Source organism: Rhipicephalus sanguineus, chromosome 6, assembly GCF_013339695.2.
Source record: "Rhipicephalus sanguineus isolate Rsan-2018 chromosome 6, BIME_Rsan_1.4, whole genome shotgun sequence".
NCBI lineage: Eukaryota > Metazoa > Arthropoda > Arachnida > Ixodida > Ixodidae > Rhipicephalus > Rhipicephalus sanguineus.
The window spans coordinates 162,524,209-162,549,149 of NC_051181.1; the positions used below are offsets into that span (position 1 = coordinate 162,524,209).

At 44.4% G+C, this 24,941-nt stretch overlaps 1 protein-coding gene across 7 annotated transcripts; it reads right to left on the reverse strand.

Moving 5' to 3' along the window:
* Window positions 1–24,941, reverse strand: LOC119396952 (uncharacterized). 7 transcript variants are annotated; one of them, XM_037664350.2, is made up of 13 exons: window positions 24,535–24,938; window positions 19,868–19,963; window positions 16,369–16,442; window positions 15,716–15,863; window positions 13,920–13,988; window positions 11,356–11,449; window positions 9,500–9,654; window positions 7,877–7,975; window positions 3,846–3,934; window positions 2,803–2,898; window positions 2,123–2,197; window positions 1,368–1,461; window positions 1–141 (listed from the first exon to the last, which is right to left on the reverse strand). In XM_037664350.2, exons 1-13 carry the CDS (start codon window positions 24,715–24,717, stop codon window positions 19–21), a joined length of 1,395 nt encoding a protein of 464 aa, XP_037520278.1. In that variant the 5' UTR covers window positions 24,718–24,938; the 3' UTR covers window positions 1–18. The 7 variants fall into 7 exon arrangements, with proteins under 7 accessions (XP_037520278.1, XP_037520281.1, XP_037520282.1 ...); XM_037664353.2 differs by having other exon boundaries at window positions 1,372–1,461; window positions 24,535–24,937; XM_037664354.2 differs by lacking the exon at window positions 24,535–24,938 and adding an exon at window positions 22,251–22,334.

Here is a 24,941-nt window from a genome sequence, read left to right on the forward strand (position 1 = left end):
TCAGTTTTTCGTTCCACTTTATTTATTACTGTAATGCGCTCTTGTAAATTCAAATATTCCTTTAGCGTTTGCTCTTACTTTCCTTCGTTCATAGTGTGACTTGACTGATGACGACATCCACACAACAAATGTTACAGGAGTCTGGAAGAAAATAAATGGGAAAAGTGACTTACTATCACACCAGCCCGCTCTGAGCGGGTGATAACTTTATTTGTAAGAGGAAACTTCAGCTCAGGGTTGATTGGTGCATCGACTATTCAAATACACGTAAAATGCAGCAATGCTTTTATGAGATAACCTCTGGGCCAAATTGAATGAAATGCGCTGAATTTTACGCAGCAAATTGCGGTGACTTTTGGAAAGAAGATTTTGAGTCAGCATGTCAGCCGTGGTAGCTTAACTGCTTTGGCGTTGCGCTGTTAAGCTCTAGGATGCGGGTTCGGTTCCTGCTTACGGCTGCGGCACTTAGATGGGGACGAAATGCGAAAACACCCGTCGTCTTAGAGTGAAGATGCGCGGGCGGTAAAAACTGGTCTCACCACTGTGCCCGCTACGGTGTACCTCATAATCACGTCGTGGTCTTGGCACGTGAAACGACAAAGTTTATTTTTTTTTTTACATTGCTCCCGGTAGCTTGCACAGAAGTGGCCGAAATAGGTAAGACATCTGAACTTTACACCACAAACAGACAAAGCCGTCCTGTAAATCACTGACATCTGCTAGATCGCCTAAAGAGAACAAATTCGCCACATAAATTTACACCTCTGCAACGTTTTGGAAGGTTTTTGCGAAAGTCCTACACAAAAATTAGCGGTGTATCTCGGGGGGTGTAAATTACAGTAACTTTTTCTGCCTCTCGAATGAAGTTCCGCTCTTCGTTCTCTCTTTTCCTTCCTTTAATCCCTCCATCCCCCCCCCCCCCCCAGTGCAGGGTAGCAAACCGGAAGCGCGTCTCTTTGACTTCGTGACTTTCTTTTCCTTAGTATCCCTCTCTCTCTCTCGTCTCTTTTAGATGTATTATTATTGCAACTTTACATAATTGCGACATTTCCTGCGCGGACGGCTTAAAGAGCTCATAACTTCATTGTTTTGTTTTGAAATTTTACAGCTTTGAACCATTTTTATTAAAAAATTCATGACCTAAATAAAAAGTTTGGTTTTTTATTTTCGCTATATATACATGACTTAAAAAATCTAAATGCAAAGAAAAACGTCATAGCTTCAGTCACGTGATTTATGGCAAATTTGATTTCTGCGTTTAAATGTATTTAATGACAACCTCCGAATTGAGGTTTCATTTTAAGGTATTTTAGATAAAGCTTTTTAACTTATCTTTCAGTATGAAGGATAAGTTAAACTATACTTACTAACGTGAGCAGCAGGAAAAACATGAAAGTCGTGGCTTTCCTGTAACCATAGGCGTCCAGCAGCTTCCCGGCTATGGGATCTGTGACGATGGATCTGTAGATAGGCGTGCAATTAGGCATTGCAGCAAACGACGAAGGAGAGTTGGTACGTTGAAGAGTTCCCTCGAAATGTCAGTGAAATGACTATTTTAGAGAGTTAGCAGATATTCACGCTTGTCCAAGTAGACATCAATTGAGACTTGCAATCACTTTAGACGACGTGTTAATTAAGCGCGTACAAAATGTTTTGTCGAAATATTTTTAGAAATAGTGTAGTCTACTCGAGGGTATATGGCAGGGGCGTAGCCAGAAATTTTTTCGGGGGGGGGGGGGGTGTTGAACTATACTTTATGTATATTTGTGCGTGCGTTTGTATGTGTGCGTGTATATATACGAAGCAAAATTGAAAAAATTCGGGGGGGGGGGGTTGAACCCCCCCCCCCCCCTGGCTACGCCCCTGGTATATGAAAGAGTTCGGCATGGTTCATTTTCATACTTTCGCAAAGAAAAAAAACAGAAACTATAACATCTTATGTTGGTCGGCCATAACAGAGAGGTTATGTGAGCTCAGTCTGGATTAGGTCAGCTAGCGAACTTCTTATTTAATAAAATCCTTGAGCGCGATAACGATAGAAGGCCTTTTTTTTGTAGACATAACACTCGTGTGGTCATACATAACTACAAAAGTCCCTCCTTGAGATCAAACACTTTCTCACCCTGATACCATGAATGTGAACACGGTGCTTGACACAAATCCATGAGTAGTAATGTCATCCGGATAGCCCAGTTGGCTAAAAAACGTCAGAGAAATGTTCTTTTAACGGTGCAGTAGCAATGGGGCGTCATAGAACCATAAATATATCAAATAGTCAGAGAACAGGTTGGATTTCATTGGCGGTCACATCAAATTTCAAGGTATACAAGTGACCTATAAAATAAAGTTTTCTATTTGTTCGTAAGTGCTTAAGACTAGATAAAAATGTGATCCAAGGCAGGTTCGATTCGGATAAAATTGAAAATCCAAAAGTGCCATTTAGCTGAGATGGACACCTGAATGTGGCCTAGCAATTCTGGTAGCCAGCTTGACATCGTATATGGAGCACACTACAAGAACTGGTCATTCGATTACTCCCCTATTCTTTATTTTTAATTGAAGTTCATCGTTAATCTTGCGTAAGTTGCGTAAGGTGCGTAAGTTGCGAAATGTGCAATTTTTTTTCTCGCTTTGTTTACGAGAAATTGATGGACTTTTGCCGTTTGAGTTTTTGTTTATTTACGTGATAAATTTATTTCCCCTGTCTTTTTCTAAATCACTAAATGGTGTCACGGTTTACTAGTTTGTGACCAAAGACGCTGATATTTTTTATTGCTATGAAATAACCATTAAAATACGCACGTGGCTCGCTGGAGTGCTTGGTGGTACGCACAGACAAATAACGATGACATTCCCACTCCTAGTAACACCTGTGCTGCATAAACGAGTCCCAAGTTCCTATGTGGAAAGTAAATTGTAATTTTCGGCACGAAAAGCAGTTGGCAAGGGCGAACAAATATGACCGGAAAGGTTGGGATGATCAACTTTCTTTTATTCGCAGTGAATTATTCGTGATCCGTGTACCAATAGCTATCCATGAGAAAACAACCAGACGACAGGAAAACTTATATAGTAGAACCAAATGAATCCAATAGTCAATTACGCCAGCGAAAGCATAGATGACATTCGTTATTGTCTGTAACTGTAGTGTAGCCTTTAACTTTCATTGGCCTAATTGAATGTCGGATTCATTTAGCTGTGCCTAAATAAAAAAAACGAGCCTCTCGGAAATATTTACCTTCTTTCGTTCATTACATAGTAGAAATGAGATATAGTATGAAGAACTGGGGGAAATAGCGTAGTGACATTATGCAGAACATGGCCTGTATCACAAAAAAAGCTCACACGCTGGAATTGTCCCTAAGAGCATTGGCTATTCTGGTGCTGGGCATATAACGAACGATCGCGAGCGAAGTGCTCTGTGACTTCTTGATAAGACAGAGGGAGAAGGAATATAGGAAAGGCAGGGAGGTTAACTGGACCACGTCCAGTTGGCTACCCTACACATGGGGAGGGGAATAAGGGAGTAAAAGAGAGAGTGAGAAAGAGAGACACATTTCACAACACACGCACAGTGCGGCGTTTCACAGGCGGTGGCTCAACTCTGTTGCCTTCAAGTACTGCAGGAGGGCTCGTGTGGCTATGTGGGCTGATGTGCTTGATGAAGAGATGATTAACTGAAGCAACATCGTCGGTAGCCATTAATTGCACCTTTAATCGTACGCGATCTAAGAAGCTTCCGGTACAAGCACCTAATGGTATTCGCCTTTATAAAGCATTTATAAGTGGGGTACAGAATTCTGGGACTAGTTATGGAAATATATGGGCAGCGAGTCGAATCATACCGTTCCAGCCGTATCAGTATTACTGGTCCTATGATGAAATATGCAGTCAACGTAAGTAGGTGTCCGAGGAAGGCATAAAACGCCATTACCTAAATGGGGGAGGAAAAAAGAAGATTGAGAAAACCTAGCACGGAAGATGCAAAGTGTATTCGTAAAGTTATGTTCCTATAGCATTTAACACATCTTAACACATTAATATCTTTCCCCGAGGCACTTTTTAACAGAGAAGTTATTGAAGTCTTTCATCCGGACTAAAGATAAGCTAAAGATCATGCAAGCAAGGGCGAGTAGTTCTTGATTACATTTGCAACGGTGCACCACTAACAAGAGTTTTCAAATACAAATATTTGCACGTCATATTTACACCCATTTTGTGTTAGTGGAAACATATAGATCACATCTTTAGTGAAGCGTTAAGAAATCTCGGTTACATCCGTCGGACCATGCCTCAAAGGACACTAAAAGTGGCATACAAAACAACAATTCACCAAATATTATAAATTGATTCATCCATATGGTACCGTATAAGCTGTGCGGAATTAATTTTATTTAGTAGGTCAAATAAAGCCTTTTCGTTTTGTTTACCGTCGCTTTGGCCTCGGCTTTTCCCGAGAGGTGCACATTCGGAATTAAAGGGACACTAAAGGCAAATATTAAGTCGACGTTGATTGTTGAAATGGCGGTCCAGAAACCTCGTAGCGCTGCTTTTGTGCCAAGGAAGTGCTTATTTTGAAATAAAATCACGTTTTTAGTGGTCCGCATCGCGTTAGCGCGCTTCAAATCTCCCGCCTGAAAATACGACTCTCATACGTCACTGCTGCCGTGCCCAACGTTGCCCGCTTTTACTGCGCGGCCGCCGACACTAGTAGCAGCCGAGCGGAAGTAGCGGGACCCACAGTAGCAACAACGGCGCTGCGGCAAAGACTTGCTCGGATGGGCACATTCAAAGCCGTCACCAAGTTGCGGTTGGTCTCGTAATCCTCAGTACGAAAGTGCAGCGAGCACACACGCAGAGGTTTTGACTGTTTAGCACACTGGTGCAATGGCATGACACTAAGCCACTTCGAGCGTAAGGGTTCATTCCGCGGCACCCAGTGAAAAGACACACCGGTTTCCTTGCTGCAGCGCTGGCGTTGTGCACCATTCGGGCATCCGGCAATATCACACGCATGCGGCATTTTGTCGAACTTCCTGTCAGAGCGACTTTCACGAGCGCGCAAAACACGCACGGCAGTACGCGATCCCGAAACTACCACTGAGACGGGTGAGGCACAGCTCGGCGAAAACGGAACCTTTGAACCACGCGCGCCGTTCCCCATGGCAACGCCACGGAGGTTTTGTTTTCCATGAATCAAGCGGAAACGAACAAACAGCATTTTATTACGTCTTTTGATGCTCGGAATGTTCTTTTTTTACAGCTGCTGGTTTGATTACTAGTGATTTATTGTAGGCCGACTTCCCTACGTCATCGGGATCACTTCAAAAATGTCCCACTGGTGGCGCTCATCATGTGATACATTTAGCTTAATTTCTCGGTAAGTAGGGCACTGCTGTTGATAATATTGCCGTTTTAGAAGTTGTCATACATTGGGCTTTCACTCTGACATAAATTGTTATTTGCCTTTAGTGTCCCTTTAAACCTCCAGTTTATTGCTAGATGACGGCACATAGAAGCTCTGAAGTGAAGATTTTTCTACTCGTATAAGAACTCTGTCAAATCTCGCATCCTGCCCTATTAATGCCTTTTCATGCAGGCACTAACACATTCGTATGCACTTTTTTCCCAGATGACAGAACATTGGAATCGGTTACCTACCGAAGTTTGTTTGTTACCCATTTCACAGTTTTTTTAAAGCTGTTGCTTTTCTCTTTCTCTCTCTATGTATAGTTCCTTTGCATTATGATATGTTTATGTTCATGTCTCTGCATAACGCACTTATTTGACTTGCATGTACACCCTCTCCTGCCATAGCCCTAACGGGATGCATTATTTATAAATAAATAAATAAATAAATAAATAAATAAATAAATAAATAAATAAATAAATAAATAAATAAATATGGAAGCTCCAGTTAGTCGACCTGCTTCGGTGTATAATGGAAACACTTATTGAGAACATTTCAGCTGGTCGAGGCAAAGACGTCTTTCCACCAGGCGTGGTGATTTTAAACAGTGTTGCGCTGTGCCGTTTCTACACTCCCAATATTTTACGCCAGTATTGCGCAATTTATAATGCCCGCCTGTGGAATTTCTAAGCTGGTGTGAGCGACTGCAGACGGTGACGTGCGTGTTCGCTCTCATGGTCTTTCGACACATCCTCCGCTTTTGCACGGTCCCGCTTTCGCTGTCGGTATTCTTATTGCTGCCGTCGCTGCTTTTTAAACTCTTTCTCCGCCGTGGACGCGCTGCGCCATCTAGGAGTCTCGCCTTCTCCGGTTTGTTATCCGCGTCGTACTGCAGCAGCGCCACCACACAACGCCGAGGCAAGCGCCGCCGCGTGAGCTTGCTCCGCCAGCTGCGCCGTCTTCATTTTCTTGTCTACAGTGAAACCTCGGTGATACGAATCTCACGGGACCACCAAAAATATTCGTATCATCCGAAATTCGTATCACGAGAAAGCATGGAAAATTAGCATGCGACAAAAGAAAGCTGGCGTACATTTTCATTTATTGTTTTTCAGGGCCGCGGCAACGTCAGGAAGAACCTTGAATGATTGTCAGTTAAGTTTTTAGATGTCGGCAATCATACCATAATATACGGCCCGTACGCGCGTATTTATTTAATGAACCAGGTGCGTTGTGACCCGCGACAGTAGTAGCCCTTTCCAAATTTTAGTATGCTTTCTTTTTTGCACGACACCGAAGTACTGCAGCGAAAGTAACAAAAGGAGCGCTTTGACGCGATGGATCAAGGACACAATATTACAGAACCACGGTCCTGTGTTATGACTTTGTTATCGCAGAGGTGCTGAGGACGTTTTTTGGCAGAATTACGGCCGTGCCCGCACAAGTGCGACCTCAACGGTCGCGCATGTTGACGTTGTGAGGCCTGACTCCTTCGCCAAGACCGTCCTCGCCTTCTTTCGGTCCTCGTCCACCTTTCATGGGATGTCTGATGCACGAGGCAGGCACGTGTGAATACAGTACAACGACAGCAGCCCGCGTCGACGCGTTAGAAAAAAAAAGCATGGTGCTATAATGTCCTCTGTAATCTAAACGCGAAGGCACACGGAGGCACATAAGAACCTCAAAGATTCGCGTACCAATCTCGGAGGCCGTGACGCGTCTCTGAAGGTTTATTCTGACCGTAAGAAAAGTGTTTTTCTTACACCGTGATTCTGACGATTTGGCGGTGCGGCGCGCATGCACACGCTTGCGTTCCCGCGCTCGCACGCACTTGGCGCGTCTTCCGCGACAGCGCGGACAGCACCTCTTCGTGCCTGGGCGGTATCGTACGTTCGTATCAAACGTCGCTGGGTGAAAATCGGTTCGCAACAACCGTACTTCATTACACTAAAGGCCAATGGGCCTTGGCCGGGACCAACAAAAAATTCGTATCACCCCGAAATTCGTATGAGCTGTGATCGTATCACCGAGGTTTCACTGTATATTCTTTTTGTCGACATACGGTGTCTACAGAAGGACGCGAGCCGCCCGGATCCGCCCCCCCCCCCTCCCTCCCAGAAAACGCATGGGCTAGAGGTAACAAGCTCAGAACCTTCTGGTTGATGTGCTAAGTTTCGTATGGCCTGACACTGTCGTGCTAAGAAATCGCAATTTGAATTACATAATTGAAGATTTATCCTAGAGTATGAAGTAAGTTTCAAGCTGTTAATGCGGGCAAAAGTAATGCTGAGGCTTCCGAAAAGAAGATTAGATAGTTACCTCCGCCCGTTCCACCAAGGTGAAACAGGCTTAAGCCGTGAATGTAGACTATATGTATTTAATCTGCTTATCAATGGAATGTTGTTGACGCGTAACCAAATACTTCAGTCGCTGACCTGTGATGTATACATTACTGAACAGATTCACCTGTAAGTGGCAAAATATAGCAGCAAGTGTGCAGCCGAAGACGTAACTCGCGAACTGCACAGCAAAGACGACTCCTCTGGCAGTCACGCTTGTTTGAAACTGAAATGAAAGGTAAATACATAAATATTATAACATTACCATGGTGAAGGTGTCACACGCATGCGCACGCGCACGCGCACGCGCGCGCACACACACACACACACACACACACACGCACGCGCACGCACACACACACACACACACACACACACACACACACACACACACACACACACACACACACACACACACACACACACACACACACACACACACACACACACACACACACACACACCAGTCACGGTTGCGACACTTAAATTCAGCACTTAAATAACACACCTCAATAATCCACTTAAATTAAAATACGGTTGTGTAGTGCACAGTATTTCAATTTAAGATGAATCATTACTAACTAGCCCAAATGGCTGTTTTGCTATGAACACACTGTTTGTCTCATTTATATTGTGTTTGCGCATGGTCAGTTAATTATAATTGAATAACTAACTCAACGTGTTAGGTCTTTTCTGCGTTCTTTGTGTAAAAAAACAGAGTTATGACTGTTGGAGTTTCCAAGAACTCGCCGTTCTCCATCTCCACGCTTCCACCTTATCGACCCATCGCCGGTCAAGCCCTACGCCGCAAGGCTGTTCACTGTTCTCGAGGCTAGAGCTACGTGCCATTTGAAATACCACAGACCTTGTTATCATCAACCTAACATCACCAAAGTACAAGTCGAAAGATGTGAGGCACACACACTGGTTGATATCGGCGCAGCAATCTCATTTTCTCACGGAGAACTTTGCCTAAGGAAAATAAAAACAATGACGCCACTTTCCGGATTGGGGGGGGGGGATACTGCTAGCCCCACATAAAACACAAAACAGGACTGCAAAACGCAGGCACGTTTAATAATGCCGTGTTTTCCTTTATCATGATGTTCTTGTTAGCTATTACTTGTAATATGCGTGTTTGTATGTACGTAATCATCTGAACTAGACGCGCTAGCTGGTCATGGTTGTTAAAACTAGCGTGATGCCCCCATCGTTTTTACACGTACTACATGATACATGTAGATGAAAAAATTCGTAAACTGTGGCTGGGTGCTCGAGCCGAAGTTTCGACAAGTGGACTTGTCTTCTTCACGGCTGGAACTTGTTTAGGGATTTTTCCGTCGCAAGCTTCCATCTTCCCCTTCCTGCCGTTTGTTGGATGATACATGAAGAGCAGTTTATAAGTCGCGTTGACCAACGTCTATTCGAAAACTCAAGTTCATCCCATAGAAATATATTTCTATTAAAATATATTTTTATTGTTATTTTTAATATTTCTTCCATCCCCATATATGGGGACGGAAGAAATATTAGAAATAACCGTACAAATAACATTTCCGCGCCCCCGATAACTACTGTTTACAAAAGAAAAAAAGAAAGACAAGGCAGCAATTCATACCACTGACTGCAACAAGTCTTGTTTAGTGCGTAAATCGGCAGATTTTACGGCACGGGTCTCCTTTGTGGTCGTCTTGAGTAAGCTAATGAAATAACAGCAATCTAAGCAATCGGCAACGTCACGTTCGCTCACCTCTTCCAGGCTCGGCTGCAATGTCGGCTCATTAAAAGCTGACATCACCCACACTGTTGTCAGTGTAGCCATGTGCGCCAAAAACAACGGGTCACGCATCAGATTCGAGTACTTTGGTTTTGCAGCGTCCACCTTGTCACCGACTGTAGGTGGCACTACAAATGAAATTAGAGAAGATACGATAAGTGTTCGGCAGGAAATACACATAAAGAAGGGTTACCACGATGCTGATTACTGTGTGCTAAATGTAAATAAAACAGTGTTCTTGACTATAGAAGTGCTCTGTAACGACTAAACTCACTGCGCCAAATCACATGTCACGTGGTGCTTATTTGCTGTCACGTACATTGTTTGCAGCACTGAAAAAGTTCAACCATAGCAGTGATCATAGTAATAAAAAGATGGTTGATCCCTCCGTCATAGGAATCAGAATAACACGAAAGTAAAGCGCGCCTTTACAGAAGTAACTGAAAGTTTACTGTACATTGATATAAGAGAGTTTGCACAATGTATATCGAACGTGGATGCACCCACTTTGATGACTGGTGGTACATCTCCATCCCGACGACGAACGTCCACGTTAAAGGATTAAACAAAACCTTGCGGTAGCTGTAGTAGTTAACGGTGAAAGCGTAATCAGAGAACGAGGTGTGATAGTCATAAGAGCGTCGCATATTGGATGCAGAACTTGGTCGCCATCCCGCGGCATGTTAAAATGTGACTGAACACGAGGGTCGGACTAGGGGGAAACGCAAAGCGCGTCGTGCCGCTCCGGTAGCCCGGCCGCGATTTTTCTCGGGGCGAGCACGTTAGCGAGGAACGCGATGTTACAGCCAGGTGAGGCAGGCACGCGTCGCAGAGCTATTTTCGGTTTGGATTAGCGTAATGCTATGAGCGAGGCCGACGCTGTTACGACGCTTTGGCTAATTCGCCACCTCGCAGTATTAAGGCACTGACAAAATTGAAGATCTATTGAAAACGCGCCGAATGGGACGGACGTGAAACGCGTTGCAGGTGCTAATCGCGGATGAAACAGTGATGACGACTTACTTTACTTTACCTCTCGCAGAGGGCACCACCGCGCCGACCGGGAGAATGGTAGATATAAAAGGCGCGTTTGTATAGCTTCTAGGGTCTGCGCAGCCAGCCTTACGCATGCTGGTGGGTGATGTGTGGCACATGTGTATATGTATGTAACGTATTAACATTACAATAAAGAAAAAAAGTGACCGTGGCGCAGTTGATAGCGTGCGCGGCATCTGTTGTTGAGGACCGAGCGGTCGTGGGTTCAATGCCCGTTGACAGAACTTTTTTTCTTTGCCATCTGATTGTGTAAATTTTTTCACGGAATACGTAACTGAAATCTTGGTGGACCCCGGCATAAAACACTTTCGTGTTAAAAATATATTTCAGTATCATTCAGTAGCTTCTGTAACTTCTCCATTGAAAATATAGCGTTCAAAGCAACACTTTAGACTTGTGTTCATGATTTCTTGTTAATTAATAGCCTTTGTGCGTAGCACGCTTTCTGTATCTGAAACGAACGTAGGAAAGTACTTGGTAATTTCATACATGTAGCGCATACGGAGTTTTTCCATACTTTTCAAGAGTTAGATGAAACAGTCCGTGTATATTTCTTGCTTTTCTTTGGGAAGCAATGAGCAAGGAATGTTTCTTTGGCTTTCTTGTTAGTTCCAATTAATGCTGTGTGTAGCAAAGAAAAACGAGCGCTCGAAAATCTCCCTTATTTTCACTTGCTTTTGTGCACGCATATCCACGGCCGGCACATAAAACGCACAAGGTGGTATTGGTTACTCGGCCTATAGTGTTAGGATAAGAAGGTTAGGTTTACTTACTGTTGTTAATTTTTGATCCTAGCTTTGTATTCCAGGGAAAAGAAAGCATAAGGATCGCTGACATGACAAAAAATGGCAGAGGGTAGGCCCAGACCTACAGGTGGCATACACAGAAAAAGGTATTTAACAACAGTGGTTTTAGCGCTCGCGCTTACATCATACTTAAAAAATTAAGTGCATTCTTTCGACACACTGACACAATTCTGTTGCTAATGCGCCTTAACTATATTTGACGATTTGCCATTTTCACCATACTTTCTTCAGAAATGACTGGCAACTGGAAGATATGTCATTTTACGAAAACAATGCAGAATCGGGATAATTTTGTGTCATATGACTGTGGGACAAACTGGCACGCGTGTGAATATGATGATAATTTCTTTGTGTCGAATTACTGTTATACATCATCATCAGCCTGTCTACGCCCACTGCAGGGCAAAGGCCTCTCCCATGTTCCGCCAATCAACCCGGTCCTGTGCTTTCTGCTGCCACGTTATACCTACAAACTTCTTAATCTCATCTACCCACCTAATTTTCTGTCTCCCCCTCACGCGTTTGCCATCTCTTGGAATCCAGTCAGTTACCCTTAATGACCACCGGTTATCCTGCCGACGTGCTACGTGCCCGGCCCATATCCATTTCTTCTTCTTGATTTCAACTATGATGTCCTTGACCCCCGTTTGTTCCCTGACCCACTCTGCTCTCTTCCTGTCTCTTAAGGTTACACCTATCATTTTCCTTTCCATCTCTCGCTGCGTCGTCCTCAATTTAAGTTGAACCCTCTTGGTAAGTCTCCAGGTTTCTGCTCCGTAGGTAAGTACCGGTAAGATGCAGCTGTTATATACCTTCCTCTTTAGTGATAATGGTAAATTACCATTCATGATTTGATAATGCTTGCCGAATGAGCCCCATCCCATCCTTATTCTTCTAGTTATTTCACTTTCATGGTTTGGCTCCGCGGTTACTACCTGTCCTAAGTAGACGTACTCCTTTACAACTTCCAGTGTCTCGCCACCTATCGCAAAGCGCTGTTCTCTGCCAAGATTGTTCCACATTACTTTAGTTTTATGCATATTAATTTTCAGACCTACTCTTCTACTTTCCGTATCCAGTTCAGTAATCATGAGCTGTAATTCGTCTCCCGCGTTACTCATCAATGCAATGTCATCAGCGAATCGCAGGTTACTGAGATACTCTCCATTAACTCTTATCCCTATTTCTTCCCAATCTAGGGCCCTGAAAACCTCCTGTAAACACGCGGTGAATAACATTGGAGAGATCGTGTCTCTCTGCCGTACGCCCTTCTTTATTGGGATTCTCTCGCTTTCTTTATGGAGGACTATAGTGGCTGTGGATCCGCTGTAGATTTCTTGCATTATGTTCATATAGGCTTCGTCGATGCCCTGATTCCGCAGTGCCTGCATGACGGCTGATGTCTCCACCGAATCAAATGCCTTCTCGTAATCTATGAACGCTATGTATAAGGGTTGGTTGTATTCCGCGCATTTCTCTATCACCTGATTGACAGTATGAATATGGTCTATTGTTGAGAAGCCTGTACGAAATCCTGCCTGGTCCCTTGGTTGATTGAACTCTAATGTCGTATTAATTCTGTTAGCAATTACTTTTGTAAATAGCTTGTAGACAACGGACAGTAAGCTTATGGGCCTGTAATTTTTCGGGTCCTTGACGTCCCCTTTCTTATGGATCAAGATGATGTTGGCACTCTTCCAAGATTCTGGTATCCTCCCCGTCGAGAGACACTTCGTATACAGGGTGGCCAGTTTTTCTAACATAATCTCTCCACCGTCTTTCAACCGGTCTGATGTTACCTGACCCTCGCCAGCTGCTTTGCCTCTTTGCATTCCCTTTAGGGCTTTCTTTACTTCTCCTGTCAATACTGGTGGGATGTCAGATTCCTCTGCGCTATTACTGCTTCTTACGTTATCATCCTGACTGTCTCGGCTGCTGTACAGATCTCTGTAGAACTCTTCCGCTACCTCAACTATTCTATCCATATTGTTTGTGACCTTGCCTTCCTTGTCCCTTAATGCATACATCTGATTTTTGCCTATGCACAGTTTTGTCTTCATAGCTTTGAGGCTTCTTCCGTTCTTTAGAGCATGCTCAATTCTCTCCATATTATACTTTCTTATGTCCGCCTACTTTACGCCTATTGATTAGCTTCGAAAGCTCCGCCAGCTCTATTTTGTCTGTTGCACTTGAGGCTTTCATAGCTTGACGTTTTTTAATGAGGTTTTTCGTCTCTTGGGATAGCTTACCAGTGTCATGCCTAACGACTGTACCCCCGACTTCCACTGCACACTCCTTAATGATACTGTTATACATCCATTGTCGTTAATGTAATGTTATGATTCGTTGAATATGAGTAACGAGTTCCTGAACAATGAGTTAGGACGCAGTTTTTAAGCATAAATTTGTTGTTTATTAGTATATTTTCGTCTTACCCTTTACGTAATTCGTACTATGTTTCACTTATCAGTCATAAATATATAAAAAACCATAGCGAAAAATCTCACATAGTGTGAAATGGAAACACTTACGTCAATCAGCTGTCCCCCTAGCGCAGACCCGATCATGTTGCCTATTCCCCAAGAAATTTCCAACGCGGCCTGCGAGGTTTGCATCCGACAAGAGTTACATGTTTGCCAAACCAAAACCAAAAGTACGTTGTTTGCTAGCTTTGTTTCTTTATCGTAAATGCTAATTCTTAATCATATATAAGTTGAACTACGCAGCCGGATGCTAAGCCCAGTTTTCGCAGTGCTGATCGCGTACAACGCTCTCGCGAAGTACCACTGGAATCTCACTTTTCATAGCGAAGCTGTTCTTAGCCGAGGCTTCCCGTTCGTTGGCGTAGCGCTGGTCACGGGGTCTTGCGGCGTGGCGAGAGTGGGACTCGGTGGGAGATGAAGGGCTGCGTCGCGCCAAGGTGGGCGAGGACTAGGCTCGTCGGAGAGTGTCGAGGCTCGGTGGAAAGGGTGAAACAATGAGAGGCGCACAAATATGGGTGAGGAGGAGCCTCATGAAGGGGGCATCAGCTTCGCTGCTTCGACAGTGTTCGCGATGTGGAGCTGGCCTTACGTTTCTTTCTCTTTTAAGGACACGAAGTTTCATTCGTTATGGACACAATACTACAACTCGTGCGTAAGCTGAAAAATGTCGTGGATTTGCTCTTTTGTTCTCGTATACCGTGAACAAGAAGCATCGACAAGGTGCATCCACAACGACTACAACCTTTGTTCTCTCAGGCTGGTCTTATTGTGGGTCATATGCACTCCTCTCCGCCAAGCTGCTCTCTGAGTGCAGTGGTTCTTAGTCTGTATTGCAACATGCATTTACGTCTAACTACCTCAGCGATATACTGGACCAGCGTCGTTCGTCGCGACGAGGTCGTCTGCGTATCCCAGATCGAGCAGTCCCATGACATATTTTCTCTCCCCATCCTTCTCCTGGAATACAGCAATGTTACACGTACCACTGTCATCTAGTGCCCCGAGAATCCAAAAGTGCATGGCCTCACCAATTGCTTTTATCGAAATCTTGATCGAATAACTACAAATTATGCTTGCTCTCTTAATTTCATGCATTTTTTGTGAAGTAACTGATGGTCTTACACTCTCTTCTATTGTTATTTTATCTATAATACTCCATTTCTTCCACAGCTCAAGAAGAAATAGTAGAGAAGGAAAGGCAGGGAAGTTAACCAGTTTAGGAAAACCGGTTTGCTACCCTGCACATTAGAACAGGGTGGGGAAGATTTAAAGATGGAGAGGAAAGAGAGAGAGAAGGACAGTGCATAATACATCACACACACACACACAGTCAGTCAGAGTCCATCACTCTTGCGTGGTACGCGACATTACGGTCACAGTCGCTTGTCCAAGCCCGTTTCTCTCAAAAACCTCAAAAGTGTCTTCGTCGCATTCAGCTGCGATGACTTCTGTCGACGACATGCAAGAACAGTTTCAACAGACATTTGTATATTGTCAAGGTGCGCTAGAACAGACGCCAGTGACTGTCTCTGGACATTATGTGCCGGACAGTCACACAGGATGTGGTGAAGCGTCTCCTCGTAACGACAGGCATCGCAAAGAGCGTTGTCGGTCATTCCAATGCGAAATGAATAAGATTTCGTAAATGCCACCCCTAGCCATAAGCGATAAAGCAGTGTGGCCTCTTTTTGGCGGAGTCCAGTTGGCATACAGAGATGTTAGCGAACACAGTCTTGCTGGTCTGGCAACCACCCTGCATTTCGGTTATTCTCTATTACTCCCCAAGTCGAGATAGTGCCCAAGATTTATACCACGCAACATGACAATGGTACATAAACACTTACGATTATGAGTCCAGGGTTTTTGCTGAATTTGTGCGTGACGACTGAGAAGAGACTGACGAAGTACAGCCCGACAGAGAAGCCCCCTAGAAGGACTGTGGCGAGGGACAGCAAGAACAGCGACTGGCTTCCTGACGACCAATACAGAGAGCTGCACGAACGTAGAAACGACGTTAGTCGGCGGTTACATTTACAAATACTAGAGCGTACTAGAACCGTAGTATACTCTACAAATACTACTTAAGAGCCATCATTATGAAAAAAAAAAAAACACTCATGAACTGTTTTCGCTAAAAGTTGGCACAGTCGATTTACAATTATAAACTCATGGGACACCACTGCTGGCTCCGTCATGACCTATGTGTCTAAATGTCACAGAGAGAAAGATGTAAATGGAATACGACATCTTTCTAAAAATATGTTCATGTACGTTTTAAGCGTGCTTGACGACCGACGATGGAGTTACAAAAAATATTGTTTGCCATGTTTAAATGACAGGAATGATATCACCATCGACACAGTAAACCTTCCCACACAAAGCACACCCAACGTCAACATGAACCAACTAGCCCCAGTCATACATTCATTAATGCGCAGTAAACTTATACGTGTAGTGAAGGAGGTAAAGGAACTTGAATTAAACAAGAAAAACTTACGCTTCCGAAACGGAAAAAATAAATGCTCCTGTCTGTCCGATTAGATAGCACGCCTGCGGTGACGTCCATTGCAGCTGTGAGAATAACATTCATGGTTTTGTCTAAGTACATTGAAACAGTGGGAAAATGCTGAACACTCAGTGATTTGCACATGAATCTAAGATTCGCAATATGACCTTGTTATTATTTCATAATTATTAAATTAGCGAGAGTTCATATTTACAATAAGATGAAGTGAAACGTACAAACAGGTCACATACAGAAGGTGCCGTACGTAAGCAATGCGTAGCGCATGACGAGTTATTACCAGGTGAAAAAACTGTTAAGTACGTTAGATCGTAGGAGCTTCTTCATCGCACCATTTTCGATCAACATAACTTGAAGCATTTGAAAACCTTTGTACGTTACGCGAATTATGTTAACTAATGCTTCAATAAAAAGTAAAGTTGTTATTGACGGAATTTTGTGTAGCAATGAGCTGGGACTGATAGCACGTACAACTTGAAAGAGGCAAGATTAATTTGCGACCTAGAGCATAGCATAGAGCTATAGTAAATTCGGCAATCATGCTATGCTCTAGGAGCTATAGTAAATTCGGCAATCATAGTTATGTGTGTGCGTGTGTGTTCCCCTCTCTTTCTCTCTTTCTTTACTCTTCTTTCGATCTCCCCCATCGCTTCCCCTGTACAGGGTAGCATACCGGTTATGCCAAACTGGTTAACATCCGTCTTTCCTCTCTCCCGTTTTCCTTCCTTCTTTCGGCAATCATAAACACACAGAAAAAAAAACTGCATGGTGGAAAGCACATAAAAAGGGACATGCACGTGATGCATCAAAAAATCTAAGCAGCCTTCATGTCCCAAGTGGCCTTTATGCCCCAGCTATAGCGGGCAGCAGTCATGAAAATTAGTCCCGCAAGGGCCGTGACAGCGAAGAAGGTCGAAGCGCGGGGTGGGGAGGCTGTACTCAAGAAGACCGCGATTTCCACTTTTTCTTTCACTGTACAGCTTAAACTAGGCGGAGGCCACTGCGGCGCTACTTCTCGCAGACAAGCGAACGAGTTCTCTGCACTTCCTTCGAGTTTAACAAAGAAACGGATAAGCACCACAAACCAAACGGAAAGAATAAGCGGTCCAATTGGGTATTTGAGACGGCTTGCTGTTTTTCCTGACCATGTTCTGCTGCGTTCCGCCTTTTTAAAAGAAAGTCGTCACGTGAGTTTCCGGTCTGTTGTAATATGGCTGACGGTTTCCTACGCTCCCTGTGCGCTCAGTTTTGGTATCGACTCTATCGGGGCCTTGAATTTCGGGGATTATTATCACAAATTACGTCCATTTTCTTGCAATTTTTAAAAAATAGACATGTCATAAATTGCCGCGTCCTACAACTCTTCAATATCAACAACGGCCCTCAAGCTAATAATTAAAAGGTTCATTAAGAAATTTTTGTTAATTACTCATTTGAATGTAGCTTTAGGTGAGGCAATTTTTTTCCGCCTCGCCGTAGTGTTCCCTTGCGAAGACAAGAAGGGCCTGACTGTCATAGCATTTTTATAAAATAAATTGTATTGTCTGAAAAGAAAAAAGCCGGCAGATCCCACGCATTGTGGGAATCGATGCAATGCGAAGCAGCCAGCAAAGAGCTGCATACATCGTCTTGTATGTCATTGAGGAAAATGCGTGTCATGGTTTTCATGTTAACTCCTATTATTTATGTTCGTCACACAGTAACGTCGCGCAATACCAACTTCGGGGTCGCTCAAGCTAGAGAAACGGCCGCCAGCGCCCCATGAGCGTGGCACGCAAGTCATGCTGTACATGACATACGCGTCATGACTTTCATGTTAACTCGTGTTATATATGTTCCTCACACAGTCACGTCGCAAGATACTAATTTTGGTGTAGATCAAGCTAGCGAAACGGCCGCCAGCACCCCATGAGCGTGGCACGTAAGTCATGTTGTACATGACATGCGTGTGATAATTTTCATGTTAACTCGTGTTTTTATGTTCGTCACACAGTCACGTCGCGCAAAACCAATTCCGGGGTAGATCAAGCTAGCGAAACGGCCGCCAGCGCGCCATGATCGTGGCACGTAAGTCATGCTGTACATGACATGCGTGTCATTATTTTCATGTTAACTCGTGTTATTATGTTCGTCACATAGTCACGTTGCGCAATACCAATTTCGGGGTAGATCAAGCTAGCGAAACGGCCGCCAGCGCCCCATGAGCGTGGCACGAAAGTCATGCTGTACGTGACATGCGTGTCATGATTTTCATGTTAACTCGTGTTTTTATGTTCGCCACACAGTCAGGTCACGCAATACCGATTTCGGGGTAGAGCAAGCTAGCGAAATGGCCGCCAGCGCTCCATGAGCGTGGCACGCAAGTCATGCTGTACATGACATGCGTGTCATGATTTTCATGTTAACTCGTGTTATTTATGTTCGTTACACAGTCACGTCACAAGATACCAATTTTGGTGTATATAAATATAGCGAAACCGCCGCCAGCGCCCCATGAGCGTGGCACGTAAGTCATGTTGTACATGACATGCGTGTCATGATTTTCATGTTAACTCGTGTTATTTATGTTCGCTACACAGTCACGTCGCGCAATACCAATTTCGGGGTAGATCAAGCTAGCGAAGCCGCCGCCAGCGCCCCATGAGCGTGGTACGTAAGTCATGCTGTACATGACATGCGAGTCATGATTGTCATGTTAACTCGTGTTTTTATGTTCGCCACACAGTCACGTCACAAGATACCAATTTTGGTGTATATAAATCTAGCGAAACCGCCGCCAGCGCCCCATGAGTGTGGCACGTAAGTCATGCTGTACATGACATGCGTGTCATGATTTTCATGTTAACTCGTGTTATTTGTGTTCGTTACACAGTCACGTCACGCAATACCAATTTCGGGGTAGATCAAGCTAGCGAAACCGCCGCCAGCGCTCCATGAGCGCGGCACGTAAGTCATGCTGTACATGACATGCGTGTCATGATTTTCATGTTAACTCGTGTTATTTATGTTCGTCACACAGTCACGTCGCAAGATACCAATTTTGGTGTATATCAAACTAGCGAAACGGCCGCCAGCGCACCATGAGCATAGCATGTAAATCATGCTGTACATGACATGCGTGTCATGATTTTCATGTTATGACTTGTCATTTATGTTCGTCATACAGTCATGTTACGCCATACCAGTTTTGGTGCACATTCGATGAACCAAGCGACCAGGAGAGCACAAAGTCGTAGGCGGCTAGATAGATAGATAGATAGACAGGTAGATAGATAGATAGATAGATAGATAGATAGATAGATAGATAGATAGATAGATAGATAGATAGATAGATAGATAGATAGATAGATAGATAGATAGATACGCTTAAAGTCGCAGAAGTTCGCTAAGAAATGCTTCGCATTTAAAAGAAAAAAAAACACCATGCGATATGTGAGGTGGCATGCAAAAAAAAAAAAAAGGGGTACCGTACCATTCTGTCTCCCAGGACCGAAGCGAGAAACATCGCCGCTTTGAAAACCGAAAAGACCAGTCCGCACTTCCAGGCCTGCACACCTCTTTTGGTCGCCTGTCGTGTTGAAGAACAAAAGTAAATAGCGTTTCCGCTTTCGTCGTATTGCGCTTGAAGGTTCAAGCAGTAACTTGATGACCACAATGATAATAAAGCTGGGGCTTTACGTACCGCAATGGAGGGTTCCGGAAATTTCGACCACCTAGGTTTCCTTAACTGGAATTGACATCGCACAGTACACGGCCCTCTAGCATTTTGCCTCCATCGAAATGCGACCGCCGCGGCCGGGATCGAGCCCGCGTCTTTCGGGTCAGCAAACGAGCACCACAGCCATTGGGCCGCCGCGGCGGTTCAGAATATTCCTTCTTAACACGAAAGTGTTTTATGCCAGGGTCCACCAAGACTTTCATGACGTATTTCCGTCATGGAAATATGTCAGTAAAATGCACACGATCAGATGGCAAAGAAAAAAAATCCGGCAGATCCCACGCACTGTGGGAATCGATGTAATGCGAAGCAGCCAGCAAAGAGCTGCATACATCGCTTTGTTTATTTTTGAGCCGAATGAAATCATTCATGCCATGGCATCTAGTTCGCCATATATCGCATGTTTGCCATGCACGCGTGCTTGCACAATGTGGTATATACCATGCCAATGAAACGTATATGCTGGTATATACACTGCATGACCGGTGATTTATGTTCATCACGCACTCCTGTCATGCAATACCAATTTTGGTATATATCCAGTTATCTAAACGGCCGGAAGCGCACCATAACAGTGTCATGTAAGTCATACCGTACATGACATGCATAACATAATTTGCATGTTAGGACCTGTCATTTATGTTCTTCATACATTCACATCGCACAATGCCAATTTTGGTGTATATCAAGCCAGTGAAACGTCCGCGAATGCATCATGAGCGTGGCATGTAAATCATGTCATGTCATGTCATGGTTTTCATGTTACCACCTGTTATTCATGTTCTTGATACAGTCACATCGCGCAATACCAATTTTGGTGCATATCAATCTAGCGAAACGGCCGCGAGCGCACCATGAGCGTGCCATATGTAAATCATGTCTCACATGACACGCATGTCATGATTTTCATGTAACCACCTCTATTCTACGTTCGTCATACAGTCGCGTCGTGCATTATCAATTTTGGTGTATATCGAGCCCGCGAAACGGCCGCGAATGCACCATGAGCGTGGCATGTAAATCATGACATACACGACATGCATGTCATGGTTTTCATGTTACCACCTGTTATTCATGTTCTTCATAGAGTCACATCGCGCAATACCAATTTTGGTGTATATCAACCTAACGAAACGGCCGCGAGTGCGTCATGAGCGTGGCATGTAAATTATGTCGTGCATGACACGCGTGTCATGATTTTCATGTTACCACCTCTAATTTACGTTCGTCATACAGGCGCGTCGCGCAATACCAATTTTGGTGTATATCAACCTAGCGAAACGGCCGCGAGTGCGTCATGAGCGTGGCATGTAAATCATGACATACATGACATGCATGTCATGGTTTTCATGTTACCACCTGTTATTCATGTTCTTCATAGAGTCACATCGCGCAATACCAATTTTGGTGTATATCAAGCCAGCGAAACGTCCGCGAATGCACCATGAGCGTGGCATGTAAATCACGACATACATGATATGCATGTCATGGTTTTCATGTTACCACCTGTTATTCATGTTCTTCATACAGTCACATCGCGTAATACTAATTTTGGTGTATATCAAGCTAACGAAACGGCCGCGAGTGCGTCATGAGCGTGGCATGTAAATCATGACGTGCATGACACGCGTGTCATGATTTTCATGTTACCACGTGTCAGTTATGTTCGTCATGTTGAAATGTCTCGCCATACCAGTTTTCGCATATATCCATTCATTTAAACGGCCGCGAGCGCCCCGAGACCATGTCATGTAAATCATGCCGCACATGACATGCGTGTCATGATTTGCACGTTAGGACCTGTCATTATGTTCGCCATGAACTCTTGTCACGTTATACTAGTTTTGGTATATAGGAAATTAACGGAATGGCCGCAAGAGCCCCAAGGCCGTGGAATGTAAATCATGCTGTTCATGACATGCATGTCATGATTTTCATGTTATGACCTGTCATTTATGTTCGTAATACGGTCATGGTATTCCATACCAATTTTGGTATACATCCGATTAACAAAACGGCCAGAAGAGCACAAAGTCGTAGGCGGCTAGATAGATAGATAGATAGATACGCTCAAACTCGCAGAAGTTCGCTAAGAAATGCTTCGCATTTAAAAGAAGTTCCATATTGAACCCACGACCTCTCGGTCCGCGACGATAGGTGACGGACGCTCTAACCACTGCGCCACGCTCACTTTTTTTTTTCTGTGTTGTCTGCGCCACGATCACACATACAGGAGGCTTCACGAACGCGCCTTTTATCGCTCACACATCCCTCTCGCAGTGCTCTCTCTCTCTGGCGTGGAGGAAAGGAAAAGATAGGAGGAAGAATTACATCACGCAGCCAGCCTTGGCAAGCCAACCCGTTTTGAAGTCAGCAGTATCGGCCCAACGCGTGACCTTTTGCTTCAAGATCACGCAAAAAATAAGATTTGCCGAGAGTTCGAGATATGGTGTCCGGTAGCTTTTAACTGAAGCGCGCTTGTTCGGCGCTGACTGGCCGGCTCACGGAGTTGGTTCAAAAACAGAACGCCACCGGGAGTACTAAAACCTACCGCGCGCTCTGACGTTTTTATCACGTGTTGGCAGGCTTCAATCGCGTGACGTAATGTTCCCTCCTTCCTTTGTTCTTTGTCCATGGCTCTTTTCATAGAGTTTCCTAATAATACACAAGAGGGAACTCTGGCGATGGGAGCTGCAACGCAAGGCGCTTCATCCAGCATGGGAATGATGGGTAGTACACGTATTTGTCTAATGCCATCTTAGTCAAATCGCACTGGTGTGCACCGGGGCGCCCAGCCGCTATGATTATTGGACGAAACGGCGTACCAGGCAGCCCCGGTGTGCACCGGTGCGATTTGTCGAAGATGCCTTAAGCTTCGTTCTTTCGGCTTCGTTTGGCTCCGCGTGGCCTGCAGCCGCTCTGTCGCAAGACGAAGTTCAGCAAACGTTCAGCAGTTCCACTTCACCAACTTGACCTTTTTAGGCTCACCAATTCAAATCGGGTCACGAAGTTCACAACGGTCCATTATTTTATCCGAAACGAACGCCAAAACACAGCAATAAACAAAGCGGCAAGTGCGTTAGAAGTCGTAAGCACAAATATTAGGTAAATCCATGTACTACCCATCATTTTCATGATGGCTGAACGATTGCAGCGCCAGAGTTCCTTCTGGTAAATATAGGAAACTACATGCCTCTTGGTTCGAGGGGTGGTGTCACCTCTTGGAGCGGTATAGAGTGAAGTAATGCATGCTATTAATGCTACTACTGCGAGGACACGTTTCACTTTCGTGTTGTACCGATTCCTATGACGGAGGGATCAGCCATGTTTTTTTTTCTTTTTTTTTTTGAAAACAAGGTACTTTTTGGAGCGTTCAGATTAATATTCAGTTCGTGAGATCTAGCCGCTACTCTACGACAACTTTCGTAAAGGTAAGGTGATTTGAAGTCTTTTAGCACTTAGGACAGCAAAAAATGCGGTAAAATGAAGCTTGCAACAAATACGATACATCAAGTTAGCGTATGGATCCATGTATGCAGTATATGCAAAACAGAAATAACGCACAACAAAGAGAAATTCTTTAGGACCATTTTCTACTTTGTTGTAGCGCAGGTAAAAAGGAAACACAGAAAAGAAAGGCACACTTGACAGCACACAGCGCTTACTTCCAACAATAGGTTTATTACGACATGCTGCGGCAAGCATGTGTACAGCCTCAAAATGAGTAAATACCACTACTTCTTCTTAGAGTGTAGGACTGCTTAGGCTGTTTTAACGTGTGACGACAAGCAATACGACTAGCTTACGGAAACGTCCTCGGCTGCGAACATGCCCGAAGAATTGAAGTGGGTGACGTAATGATCGATCTGTTAGGTCGGACAGCAGAAAGGTTGTTTACAAGCCAGTCAACGAGACTGCAGTGACAAAGACGTATTACTTCGGTGACACAGCCCAAGAACGTGCGGCAGCAAGATAGACTGTCAAATTTGCGCACTGTTTCTGAGTGGCTAAACTTGGCCTGAAGGAAGGAAGCGTGGCGCAAATCGATGCTCTTGACTACGTGCTACACTTTTCCAAATAAGCTATACAGTACAGTACTTGCAAATGTTAATTATTTTAGCACGTTGGCTTGACTATAGTTTTTACGAGGTTATCATCTAATGCGCGATTCGACTGTTAAAATAATTACGCTAGCGCCATTCTCACTTAATGCACGGTCATATTTAAGTTGTATTTTGGCTTACGCTAATAAGAAGACACCGTATTTCCACACGTCTGCAGGAATTCTTGCAGACGTGTGGAAATACGGTGTCTTCTTATTAGCGTAAGCCAAAATACAACTTAAATATGACCGTGTTGTGACTAGTCTTGTGAGTGGTTAGCGCAGTTCGGTTGCTTTCCCCCGATATATACGCACTTACCAGCAGCGGAAAAAACGTCTGCGTAACTCCCAACAGAGCTGACATCCATATCTCCGTGTGAACAAGGGGTACAATCCAAGTGTGGCGCTTCCACTTGGTCTTCTCCGCGGTATTCTGAACCTGAGCCTTCTGCTGCAGCTCAACTGCTCCGTAATACACTGGTGGTCCGCTGTCAGCTGTCATTGGAGGATCGTCCTTGTCTCATTGACACCGAGATGTCGTCGGTACACGAGTGGGAGAAACGACAATTGACGAATGGAATGAGGAGCACATATGCATGGAGTCGACGATCTCCCTAAGCCAATACACGGGAGCCGTAACCTTTATATCCGCTTGAAGGCCCAGAGCTGATGACAACCTCCTACGTCTTGCTCTTCTGTTCCTCTCTGCGGACAATTGCTCGTACC

What these genes read in the sequence shown, in the direction of transcription:
- LOC119396952 (XM_037664350.2), bottom strand. Translation starts at nt 24,717, where the DNA reads ATGACAGCTGACAGCGGACCACCAGTGTATTACGGAGCAGTTGAGCTG. An exon ending in CTATATTTTGCCACTTACAG is followed by an intron (nt 3,935 to 7,876) that starts GTGAATCTGTTC and finishes TCCCCCATTTAG; the next exon opens with GTAATGGCGTTTTATGCCTT. An exon ending in CAAGCACTCCAGCGAGCCAC is followed by an intron (nt 2,198 to 2,802) that starts GTGCGTATTTTA and finishes GACGTTTTTTAG; the next exon opens with CCAACTGGGCTATCCGGATG.